The 13,414-nt window shown below is 41.4% G+C and overlaps 1 protein-coding gene across 1 annotated transcript in view; it reads left to right on the plus strand.

The window, feature by feature from the left end:
- LOC148696785 (large ribosomal subunit protein uL13z-like) overlaps nucleotides 1-13,059 on the plus strand; it is a 41,510-nt gene extending 28,451 nt beyond the window's left edge. Inside the window, exon 4 of the mRNA XM_088693369.1 lies at nucleotides 12,850-13,059. Coding sequence (XP_088549495.1) covers nucleotides 12,850-12,993 — 144 coding nt within the window. The 3' untranslated portion in view covers nucleotides 12,994-13,059. The remainder of the gene's footprint in view (nucleotides 1-12,849) is intronic.
- Nucleotides 13,060-13,414: the final 355 nt, after the last annotated feature.

Genomic DNA, 13,414 nt, shown 5'->3' on the forward strand with positions numbered 1-13,414 from the left:
ATAGAGCACCAGTGAGCATTGAAACAAGCTGAAGATAATTAAGTTCATTTACTGTGTTTTTTTTAATTTGGTATGTTTATGTTATTTTATTTGGTGTGTTTTATTATTTGGTATGTTTATGTAATTTTTTTATGTTTATGTTTATGTAATTCTTAGTATGTTTATGTTTATGTTTATGTTTATGTAATTTTTTTATGTTTATGTTTATGTAATTCTTAGTATATGTAATTTTTTTATGATGTTTATGTTTATGTAATTCTTAGTATATGTAATTTTTTTATGTTTATGTTTATGTATATGTAATTCTTAGTATAAATAACTTACCAAATTAATTTAAATAAATATTCAAGAAATTGGAAACAACATAAATAATACAAACAATAAATAATAAATTACAACCCAAAGTGATTGGAAAATTATGGGCTTCGATTACAAAAAGTACTCTATTCATCATCACTTAACCAATTTGTGGTGCTAGGATGATCTTCTCTTGCGGTGCTAGAACCACCTTGGCTTGCTATCGTTTCTCTTGCACGCCTCTTTCGCACCACGTCCACTTTCTCTGACTTCCAAAAAAATTTAGAATTTGGAGACTTCCCTTCTAAAGACATGTTCATAATCTCACGATCTTGTTGAGCCCGTCTTGTTAGCGTGAGTCACACGGTATTAGGTTTCCTTTAGGAATGTAAAGTTTGTTTCCTTATGTAATTAGGAGTGTGTAACTAGGGTTGTATATATATCCCTGTTTTAATGAGAATAATAACAAGTATTATTCCTGCCGTATATTTTCTACTTGGTATCAAGAGCCTGGTACCGTAACCCTAGTAGGAAAACATCTCCTCGTGCTGTTGCTGCTGTGATTCGCAGGAACTGTGCACTTTCTGTCCTTGTTGTATTAGTGCTGTTGCGCGTTGAAATAAAGAAAGATGGTGAACGTAGAAGATGGGGGCTCGGGGCAGAAACCGGGACTCGGTGGAGGTCCTACCAATAATTCCGCTTCTCTGAACTCGGTGATAATCCAGAATGATGCCTCGGCAGTGCCGAGTGCAGTGAAGCTTAATGGATCGAACTACCCGCTTTGGTCCAAAGTATTGGAGATGCATATTGCAGGACGTGGTAAGAAGGGGTTTGTGTCGGGGAGCATCAAGGAACCATGTGAAGACAGTATCGAGTTTGAGACATGGGAGACTGGGAATGCTATTGTGAAAGGATGGCTGATTAACTCCATGGAGCCGGCTATCATGAGTTTTTTTATTCACCTTCGTACTGCCAAAGAAGTATGGGAGGAGGTTGCTCGAACATACTACGATGGTTCTGATATCTCTCAAATCTATCAGTTGAAGGTTAAGTCGTTTTGACTTCGTCAGGAAGGACGTCCAGTTGGGGTGTACTACGCTGATCTAAAATCTGTGTGGCAGGAGTTGGATCAACGAAGGCCGATTAAGATGGAGTGTGCTCAAGATTTGAAGACGCTGCGAGATGAGGTCCAATTGGACCGTGTGTATGCCTTCCTGGCAGGTTTGGATGATATTTTTGATAAGGTTCGTAGTGACATCTTACGAACTCAGCCTCTTCCGTCTGTTGAGGAGGTGTTCTCTATGGTAAGGCGTGAAGCTCAACGTCACGCAACTATGATGGGTGGAAGTAATGTTGGCAGCCAAGGAGGAGGATCTGCAGCTGCTATGGTGTCACGGTTTCATGCCAATTCCCCTTCCGGGAGTGTGTCGAACTCATCTTTGAAGTCCCGTCCATTTACCCGGAAAAACAAAGATAATTTAAAATGTACCTTCTGCGGTCAAACCCGCCATACCGAAGATACATGCTTTGCAAAGCATGGAGTACCCGAGTGGTTTCCGGAGTTGAAGAAACGGTTGCGGGAAAAAGAGCGTGGGAATAATAGTTCTCCTAGTGGACGGGCAGCCTTTGCTGCTACCACACCGAGCAATATCACAGGAGCCGAGGTGCAATCTGGTGAGCCAAGTCAGTCATTATTGACTCGTACGACTGTTGGTGAACCATCTTCAAATACAGGTACTGTAGGACGTGTTCTCTTAGCCTCCGACACTGCTCGTCATACAGGTTGGATTCTAGACTCTGGTGCAACGGATCATATGACCTATGATAAAAATTTGTTTCAGTATATGACCAAGCCCCGTAGAACATGTGTGGAGACGGCTAATGGTACTACTGCTTTGGTTAATGGAGCAGGCACCGTGTGTCTTACACCATCTCTCCCTTTGCATCACTGTTTATTTGTTCCATCTTTATCTCATCACCTACTCTCTATTCCGCAAGTCACGGAACAGTTGGACTGTGTTGTATTAATATATCCATTTTTTTGTCTGCTTCAGGATATTCAGACCAAGGAGATCATTGGGCGTGGCACTAAGAGAGAGGGATTGTATTATGTGGATGATGTCGTTCCGGGAAGAGCTGCTGCGGTTCGAACATCTACTGCTCGTGCATTAAAGGACGTCTGGATGATGCATCGCCGTTTAGGCCATGCTTCTTTTGGTTATTTACGGCGCTTGTTGCCTAGTTTATTTCATGGAATAAATGAATCAGACTTACATTGTGAAGTATGTATTCTTGCTAAGAGCCATCATGTTTCGTTTCCTTCAAGTATGAATAAAAGTGCGTTTCCGTTTGATCTTGTGCATTCTGATGTTTGGGGTCCCTCCCCTGTAAGTGTGGCTTCTGGCATTAAATGGTTTGTCACATTTGTTGATGATTGCACCCGTATGACCTGGTTATATGTGATTAAACATAAGAGTGATGTTGCTCTGGTGTTTCAGTCTTTCTATCAGATGATCAAGACACAATATTCCTCTAGTATTAAAGTTCTCCGCTCTGATAATGGAGGTGAATATATTAATTCTGAGTTGTCTCAATTTCTTTGTACTCATGGGATTCTCCATGAAACGACGTGTCCGCACACTCCTCAACAAAATGGGGTTGCCGAGAGGAAAAACCGTCATATCTTGGAAACTGCTCGGGCATTGATCCTTGGTGCATCTGTACCTCAGCGTTTTTGGCCGGAAGCGGTCACTTATGCTATCTATCTCATCAACCGTATGCCATCCCGTGTTGTGGGATTTCAAACCCCACTTCAAGTGCTCAGTACACATGTCTTCGTGGTGTCCACCAACACTCTCACGCCTCGTGTGTTTCGTTGCGTGGTGTATGTTCATATCCACAAAATACATCGTAGTAAGCTTGATCCATGTGCTATTCGGTGTGTCTTTGTGGGTTTTTCTCCTCACCAAAAGGGCTATCAATGTTATCATCCTGGAACCCGCCATATGTATGTGACTATGGATGTTACCTTTTCTGAATCCGAGTATTTTTATTCCTCTTCACCGTCCCCTTCAGATCACCCGGGGGAGAGTGAGACAGTGGGTGATCTGGGTTGGTTGGAGTGTGATTTAAGGAGAGTTATGAGTGGTCACCCCGACTCTCATGATGTAGGAGAGGGGGACATGCCACAAGCCGTGATTGCCGAAAGAAATGAAATCAGTATTGGTGCACTACAGCAGGTTGTTGCCGAAGTGAACACCCAGGCAGTTATTGCCGAAGGAGACAATCAGGAACGGCTAGATTGTGCCGAGACCAAGATTGAACACGAACAGCTCAGGGTTACCGATCCCAATGGTGAAGTTAGTAGTAGTGTACCTTCTCTCTCTAGCTCCACAATGCCGTCCAATGTATCTTCTTTGAATATGCCTGAGGTAAGTACACTAGATGATTATACAACTAATTCAAATAATATTGTAAGTACATATGAGTTGCCACCAAGACAAAATCAAGGTGTGCCACTTAACAGGTTTTCTCCGGAAGGAAAAGTGAGGTATCCAATAGCCAACTACGTATACTGTAAGAATCTTGCACCTGAACGCAAGGCTCTGGTGAATAACATAGAGTCCATTAAAGTTCCAACTCAAGTGGAGGAAGCTCTGAAAGATCCAAGGTGGGTGAGAGCAATGGATGAAGAAATGATGGCTCTACAGAAAAATAAAACCTGGGAAGTAGTGAAGCTTCCTAATGGGAAGAAGCCGGTTGGATGCCGCTGGGTGTTTACAATCAAATACAAGGCTGACGGGTCCATAGACAGATACAAAGCAAGGTTGGTAGCAAAAAGGTATACTCAGACATATGGTGTAGACTATCAGGAGACATTCTCTCCGGTAGCCAAGATGAATACGGTACGTGTACTTATCTCTTTAGCTGCAAACCTTGAATGGCCCTTAAAACAGTTCGATGTGAAGAATGCCTTTCTTCATGGGAATTCGGAGGAAGAAGTCTATATGGTTTTTCCGCCTGGATATGATGCAGGTGGGAACACAGGGGTTTGTCGATTGCATAGGTCACCTTATGGACTTAAGCAGTCTCCTCGTGTGTGGTTTGACAGGTTCACGCAAGCCATGAAGAAGAATGGATATCGTCAGTGTCATTCCGATCATACGCTGTTTGTGAAGCGTAGATTGAATAAAGTAACTGCTTTGATTATCTATGTAGATGACAGATTATTACAGGGGATGACTCTGATGAAATATCAAGGTTGCAAATAAACCTTGCGGCAGAATTTGAAATGAAGAACTTGGGAGACTTAAAATATTTTCTGGGAGTTGAAGTTGCCCGCTCATCCAGAGGTATCTTCTTGTCTCAGCGTAAATATGTATTGGATTTGTTGAAGGAAACTGGTATGCTAGGGTGTAAACCGGTAGACACCCCTATTGTTGAGAAGCATCATCTCGGCATATATCCAGATCAGGTACCGGTGGATAAGGGCAGATATCAGAGACTTGTAGGAAGACTAATTTATTTGGCTCATACTCGTCCAGAGATTGCTTATGCCGTAAGTGTTGTGAGTCAGTTCATGCACTCACCAAGTACGGATCACATGGCCGCAGTCATGCATATCTTAGCATATTTGAAGTCTGCACTGGGAAAAGGAGTATTATATGGGAGACACGGACATCTGAGAATTGAAGGATTTACTGATGCAGATTGGGCTGGTGATATAACTGATAGGCGATCAACATCGGGATATTTTACTTTTGTTGGAGGGAATTTAGTTACATGGCGTAGTAAAAAGCAGAAAGTAGTTTCACGATCATCAGCTGAAGCCGAGTACAGAGGTATGGCACACGGGATGTGTGAGATCCTGTGGTTGCGGAAGCTTCTTTGGGAGCTTGGACTCAAGACAAAGGAGGTTATGAGATTATATTGTGATAACAAGTCCGCAAGAGATATAGCAGACAACCCAGTGCAACATGATAGAACTAAGCACGTGGAAGTTGACAGACATTTTATCAAGGAGAAACTCGAAAGGAAAATGGTTTCTCTCCCGTGTGTAACGTCCGAGGAGCAACTTGCAGATGTTCTTACTCATGCAGTATGTAGTCGAAAGTTTAATGACTCACTCATCAAGTTGGGCATGTGTGATATCTATGCACCAACTTGAGGGGGAGTGTTAGCGTGAGTCACACGGTATTAGGTTTCCTTTAGGAATGTAAAGTTTGTTTCCTTATGTAATTAGGAGTGTGTAACTAGGGTTGTATATATATCCCTGTTTTAATGAGAATAATAACAAGTATTATTCCTGCCGTATATTTTCTACTTCTTCTCTAACATGTTCCCTTTCTTGCCTAAGTAGCTCTCTTTCTCTCTCATTAGCATAAAATTATCTCTCAACAGCTGCTGCTTTTGCTGCCTTTCTAGCCTTATCAGCCTCATCTTTCGCCATTTCCCTCGCCAAAGTCAATTCACCTTGGCGAGTAAGTTCTTCCATGAACTTTGCATAATCATTCTTGGAAGCACCCCCTTTTCTCTTTGAAGCCTTCTTACCTTGAGGCCTAATTGGATAACGGGTCGAACCCGACGCTTGTTCAGGGAGGGGCGTTTCGGGCACTTCTTCTGCATCATCTTCATCAACATGATCGGGTGTAGAGTGTAGAGAGGTGTTGTTCATGTGCACTTCTGAACCGACTGACACAACTCTAAATTTAGGACAATCTTTGACAATATTCCAACATTCCCACCGGTTGAATGATTTATTTTTGCTTTTGGTTTTGGCAGCGTACCAAGCTTGTGCTTGAAGTTCCTACACAATAAAAATAAGTAACAAATAAATAATACAAATAAATAATTATAATGAAAATAAGTAACAAATAAATAATACAAACAACATAATTATAATGTAAGTCGGTAACAAATAAATAATACAAACCATAAATAATAAATTATGTAGGTAACAAATAAATAATACAAACAATAAATAATAAATTATGTAGGTAACAAATAAATAATACAAATAATAAATAATAAATAACAAATAAATAATACAAACAATAAATAATAAATTATGACGGTAACAAATAAATAATACAAACAATAAATAATAAATTTTGTACGTAACAAATAAATAATACAAACAATAAATAATAAATTATGTAGGTAACAAATAAATAATACAAACAAATAATTATAATGTAAATTTGGGTATCAAATAAATAATATATTGTTACCTGATTCAAGTAATTTTCCCCACTTCGAATATTACTACTAGTGTGACATCCCACATCGCCCAGGGGAGTGATCCTTATATGTATATTCTCATCCCTACCTAGCACGAGGCCTTTTGGGAGCTCACTGGATTCGGATTCCGTAGGAACTCCGAAGTTAAGCGAGAAGGGGGCTAGAGCAATCTCGTGATGGGTGACCCACTGGGAAGTTGCTCGTGAGTTCCCAAAAACAAAACCGTGAGGGAAAGTTAAGCCCAAAGCGGACAATATCGTGCTAGGTGGTGGAGCGGGCCCGGGAAGTGATCCGCCCCGAGCCAGGATGTGACAATTTGGTATCAGAGCCTAACCCTGGTCGCGTGTGTGCCGACGAGGACGTCGGGCCCCCAAGGGGGGTGGATTGTGACATCCCACATCGCCTAGGGGAGTGATCCTTATATGTATATTCCCATCCCTACCTAGCACGAGGCCTTTTGGGAGCTCACTGGATTCGGATTCCGTAGGAACTCCGAAGTTAAGCGAGAAGGGGGCTAGAGCAATCCCATGATGGGTGACCCACTGGGAAGTTGCTCGTGAGTTCCCAAAAACAAAACCGTGAGGGAAAGTTAAGCCCAAAGCGGACAATATCGTGCTAGGTGGTGGAGCGGGCCCGGGAAGTGATCCGCCCCGGGCCGGGATGTGACAATTTGGTATCAGAGCCTAACCCTGGTCGCGTGTGTGCCGACGAGGACGTCGGGCCCCCAAGGGGGGTGGATTGTGACATCCCACATCGCCCAGGGGAGTGATCCTTATATGTATATTCTCATCCCTACCTAGCACGAGGCCTTTTGGGAGCTCACTGGATTCGGATTCCGTAGGAACTCCGAAGTTAAGCAAGAAGGGGGCTAGAGCAATCCCATGATGGGTGACCCACTGGGAAGTTGCTCGTGAGTTCCCAAAAACAAAACCGTGAGGGAAAGTTAAGCCCAAAGCGGACAATATCGTGCTAGGTGGTGGAGCGGGCCCGAGAAGTGATTCGCCCCGGGCCGGGATGTGACAACTAGCTTGTGCCAAGGCGTCTCTCCACGTACTAAACGATTGGCTAAGTAATTTCCAACGACTGGACATCGATTCTTTGGTTCTTTTCCCACCAATTTTCTCAAGAAAATTGGTATGAATAAGACTCTACATCTCTCGCAACTGCATCTCATTACCCGTAAGCGAACTATGAGTAACTTCAACCCAGCTAGTACACAACGCAACATCTTCAATAAGCGACCAATTCGTACCTGCACCAGTGGTCATTTTGTTGAAAAAAATGGATTCAAACTTTGAGACAAAGAAAGGATTATGAAATTGTTGTGTAAGGTAGATGATAATGAGAAGGTATTTATAGAAAAGTAAAAACAATTTGTTTTACAATTTTTTTCAGATTTTTTTTTTTTTTGAATTTTTTACATTTTTTTTTTTGAATTTTTATTCAATTAATTAATCTTTGCCGTTGGATATAAAAAAATTTGAATTCCAACACTCCAGATTGTGCCACGTGTCACAACGGTAACTTTTCTAAATTTTAAAACTATTTTTTCATTTTTTTTATTTATAAAGAATATTAATATCCACCGTTGATCTCAGATCGAACGGTGGATATTAAATCTGACTTTTTTTTTTTGACCGTTGAGATCGAACGGTCCCCATTAAGTAACCGTTGAGATCTAACGGATCGTGGGAAGCCATGTGGCTTCCCAACGGTAACTGACAAACCTTTTTTTTTTTTTTTTTTTTTTGTCGGCGACGCGCCCCCACGTGCGAGTGGGGTGCACGCGCCTGACACAAAAAAAATTAAATATTGTGCTGACGCCAGGCTGGCGTCAGCATGACGTCACTCCCCCCTCAGGCTCTCGGGCTGGCAATCCCCCACGGGGCCGGGCTAGCCCACGCTGGAGCCCTCCCACCGGCCCTCGGGCCCTTGTTTTCGAGCCTATCCCCCGAGCCAAACCCAACGCTGGGCTTGCTCTGAGTTAGAAGAACACCTCTCCTAATTTTAAATTTTATACAAAAACATAAAAGTATTTTAATCGGAGGAGAGAGCTCATCGGCTATTCACTTGTTATATTCTAATTGATTCTTAATTGTGATAATTCTTTTGCAAAGTTAGGTCGATATTTTTTATTTTTTTTAAGTATTGGTTTGAAGTGTTTCTCATTAAAGGGTATGTAATAGATGACTAATTTGCGTAAAAGAAAAAACAAAATAGAAGTCAATCAAGTCATGAATATTTGGTAGTGAAGAACTGTTTTGCAGATGCCACTATATCGATTCTCTTATCAATCATGTATTGTTATGCGCAAATGTTAAGACACATGAAAATAGGTAACTCAAAATATCGTTATAGTGGGATCTATAGAGTAGGCAACTTTCTCTACTAGTTGTGGCCTCTATGAAGAGATTTGTGATAGAAGGCACCCTCAAGCCGACCTCCATGGAGATAGAGGCCATGGTCGACCATGGTGCTTGCATGCTCGCCAACCATCACGGAGATTGAGGCCATGATCGAACATGGGTTTTGCAGGTGTTTTCTTTTGTCTAAAATATGTTTTTTGTTGTTTCTGATTTTCAAATGAAGGTTGAAGTAGGCGAGGGTAGAATGGGAAAGGAACCCAACATCGTTTTTGTATGTTGGGTGCAGTGATGGAATCGCTGGGTGTAAATAGCAGGTCTGTAAAACTTATGTGGGTATTGGGCCTTGATCAGTCCCACGACATGTGGCAACACGACTCATAATTCAAGTTCAGTTTGAAAGCAAAGGCTTAAACTCATTACCACAAAGAAGTCAAATACATCCTAACATCCCTTCATCAACTACATTTCCAAACCCAAAAACTAACAAAGGGTCTTTGCGACCCCGTCATAAACATATTCGAAAGCATTCTCACTTCTCTTTCGGCTTCTACATTTGTGCTGTTGACGATTTGGTGTAGAAGCGGACGCCAAAGGCCAAGCCCAGAATTAGCAGAGGAACAAGGAACTGGAGGAGTTTGATGACGAAATTAGCTGCTTGGGAGGAGTGTACATCCTCTTCGCGGGGATGGATGCTGAATCAATGTCTCCAACGTAAAACTCATCCATCATTGCTCTAGCACTGGAACTGTGGCCTGAAATCATTACTTGCATCCTTTCCTGCAAACCACAGATCACTTTAGGACCATGAATCACATCGAGTCAATAGGTTTCTGTTTCGGCTGATATATTGCGTTGCGTGCATACAAAAAGGGGAACAATTAAGTTTGTTTGAGAGATAGTGTCACTGTGTCCTACCTGTGGCTGCCAATAAGACCTCATCACCACCAGGATGGTCCTCCAAGAATTTTGTTACATCATATGCATGATGCAACACATTTATCACAATATAAATAATCTGCCCTCACTTGACTGCAAATTTCTTCCATATTGCTACTCCCTCCCCAAAGGATTGGCAGTGAACACACCCAAAGAGCAACATATTTTTCCTTGAGATACAAATAATTGACAAATGGAAGCATTATTACAGTCGAATTTTGTAACATAGAACTGCGGGCACATCAGTTGGCAATGAACGTGAGCACAGTGGACCGAAACGTATAATCTATGCCTACTAAGAAAGGAACCTGAACTATGCCAAGTTTCAGCCACACTACTACTACTTAATTCAATGAGGAATCGAAGTGTGACATCCCACATCACTCAGGAGAGTGATACTTATATGTATATTCTCATCTCTACCTGGCACGAGGCCTTTTGGGAGCTCACTGGCTTCGGGTTCCATAGGAACTCCGAAGTTAAGCGAGTTGCATGCGACAGCACTCCCATGATGGGTGACCCACTGGGAAGTTCTCGTGTGAATTCCCAGAAACAAAACCGTGAGGGAATGGTAAGCCCAAAGCGGTCAATATCGTTCTATGGTGGTGGAGCGGGCCCGAGAAGTGATCCGCCCCGGGCCGAGATGCGACAATTTGGTATCAGAGCCTAACCCTGGCCGTGGTGTGCCGACGAGGACGTCGGGCCCCTAAGGGGGGTGGATTGTGACATCCCACATCACCCAGGGGAGTGATCCTTATATGTATATTCCCATCTCTACCTAGCACGAGGCCTTTTGGAAGCTCACTGGCTTCGGGTTCCATGGGACTCCGAAGTTAAGCGAGTAGCGCGCGAGAGCACTCCTATGATGGGTGACCCACTGGGAAGTTCTCGTGTGAGTTCTCAAAAACAAAACCGTGAGGGTATGCTAGGGGCCCAAAGCAGACAATATCGTGCTACGGTGAAGTTGAGCCCAAAAAGTGATCCTGCCCGGGCCGGAATGTGACACGAAGAGGGCTGGCCAGCTGGGAACCGGCTTTGTATAGTCCGTCTGCAAAATTTGCACCATTTTTTATTTGCTGTGCCTTCAGGCATTAATTTCATTAAACTTAATCAATCATTTCACCACCAACTAAAATCTTAATAATTAGCTATTCTTCATAAAGTATCACCTGTTTTAGGAGAAACCAATGCGCAGCATAAGCACAAGCTATCGCCTTTAGAGGCGATAAATTTCACTAAAAACACAAAAGAAATGCGTATCCATCAGCAGTTGAATCATGCTCCTATAAGTTGAAATTTATATCTCAACCAATGTTTATCAATCTGACTCATAACAATCTATAAACTTGTAATTTCCTATGTTTTTTTATAGCAATCTCGAACATATTTCATCCTGATCAAACTATTCCAACATGGTGTCAAAATAATGATATGAACCAATATTCAACTACACCAGTCAGAACCCACCAACAAACACTTCACCCAGATCCAATCAGAGCAAAACCCAAACTCAATCACACACACAAATCCCAAAATTTAACTGAAAACTGCAGCTCAAAAGAAGCAAGAACATTACCTTTCCATCGATGAGGAGCCAGCAGTCCTTGCGATCACTGTGAGTGGAGAGCTCAGCCAAAGTATAAACCTTTTTGTCTCCAGCCATTGTCGTCGTCGTCGGAGAGTCAGGGGCCGGTCTGCTTGTTCACCTCTAAGACTTGGAAATGCAGAGATTTTGAAGATTTCACAGAGTTTGATTTGAAAGAGTAAACAAGCGAAAGGTGGGTTGGGCAAGTAAAAGGGTGGTCGCCCTCTTCGTCCACCAACCACAACTTCCAATGTGTTTGGTGGTTTTTTAATTTTTGGCATAATTGCTTTGTGGAAATTTTCGTAACCTTTTTTTTTTTTTGCCATTCTGAAAATGTGGAAAATGTTCATATTCCACATCGTAAAGCTTGTTGTTAGCTTTTTATTTCCCTCCCTCTTGTATTTCTATCAACCTGAGGAACATCAAAAGGTTGTGCAGGCTTGTAGCTAGAGTAGTAAATATTTTGTGTACACATCAATACTTAATATTTGGTTGCGAAGGTAGAGTTTTAACCAGTGAGTCGACTCTACAATTTGTATAACGGTCATATCAAACTCTTGTGGATATGATCATAACTTGAGATAGTGCATTCCATGATTCTCACTAACTTGTTTTGTTTATTTCAAAGATTTCTAACACATATCTTTTTGTATTTTCCAATTCATGATCTTTACTCTAGAAAAATTCTTCTATGTAGTTGTTCGTATGTAGAAACTATCACATCAATGGGATCACAAGGTACCTTGGATGCTAAGAAAATATAACGACTATTTTGTGAGTGGCCGCACATACTTAAAATCCTTTAGTCACACACTAAAATTTATCCTTAAACCGTGATGCATCTCAACTTCACGCTACACTAAAAAATACATCATATTGTTAAGGAAATGCTTGGTAACCTATCATCTAACACTCACTTGCGTATCTAACCATCAAAGTAAGATGAAATTCAACTCAAAAAATTTATGCTTTTTGCAATTCTTGTTTAATGATGTCGAAATTTGTTAACATTGCCTTTCATTTGTTGTAAGTAACTTGAATGTAGATTGTATTTTCTTGTAATTTGAATGTAGTTTGGATGTAAATTGAATGTAGATTGTTGTTAGCCACAGCAGAGTCGATACATTTGTTACCTTACGGAGTTATCTTCATCATTTGCATCGTTTCACTTGTTGGTTTTATGATGTTTATGTATTTATTCATCCATGAATATGATTTTCTTGATCATACATGGCTTTATATGTTTTTAAAATTTCTTGAGATTTGCTCGAATTTGGAAACTGCCTTTAAGCTTGGCAATAGGTTTGCATATACGTGTTTTTGCATCCATGGCATGATGTTCTCGGATTTGTATGAATGCAATGTTACATGTGTTGGTAAAGTTACATGCCAAGTACTGAACATCTTTTTATTTCGTGTTCACAGGAGCTAGAGAACAAGAGAAAGGAGATGGCTCAGTTGGCATACGAGAGGAAGAAGCAGCTAACCAAACTGAGGTTGAAGACTGAAAAATCTGCAGAGGAGAAGCTTGGTTCCCAGCTTCAATTCCTTTATTCGGTGACATATTAAAAGTTCAGGGCTATGAAGTGGTGTCGTCATCTTTTTTACCCTGCCAGTCATACATTCTTTTGTTGAGGATTACATCTCGGCGAGTTTCTTTTGGCTTTTATTCGGGATTACATCTTAGTGAACTTCTTGTCGAGCATCTCGTTTTGAGCAATCAGATCTTTTACGCTGATAAGTTTAAATGAGGAACTTGTTTACCTGTGTTGAATGACTTGAATCGTATGGTTCTAATTTGTTTTATGATATTGCCTTTTTCCGTAAAAATTTATGGGTCTCAGTCTTGGTTTCTTTGTTGGCGCCACTTACTGCCACCAAAAGCCATGGCGGCTTCCATTGTGTGCATATTGTGTTAACATGACTAGAGTTTTGGGTGTTTGCCTGATATTTTAGCTTGACGTTTTCTAGCCTATCGGAGAACTATAAA

Source organism: Pyrus communis, chromosome 5 (assembly GCF_041283825.1).
Source record: "Pyrus communis isolate YQ-2024b chromosome 5, ASM4128382v1, whole genome shotgun sequence".
NCBI lineage: Eukaryota > Viridiplantae > Streptophyta > Magnoliopsida > Rosales > Rosaceae > Pyrus > Pyrus communis.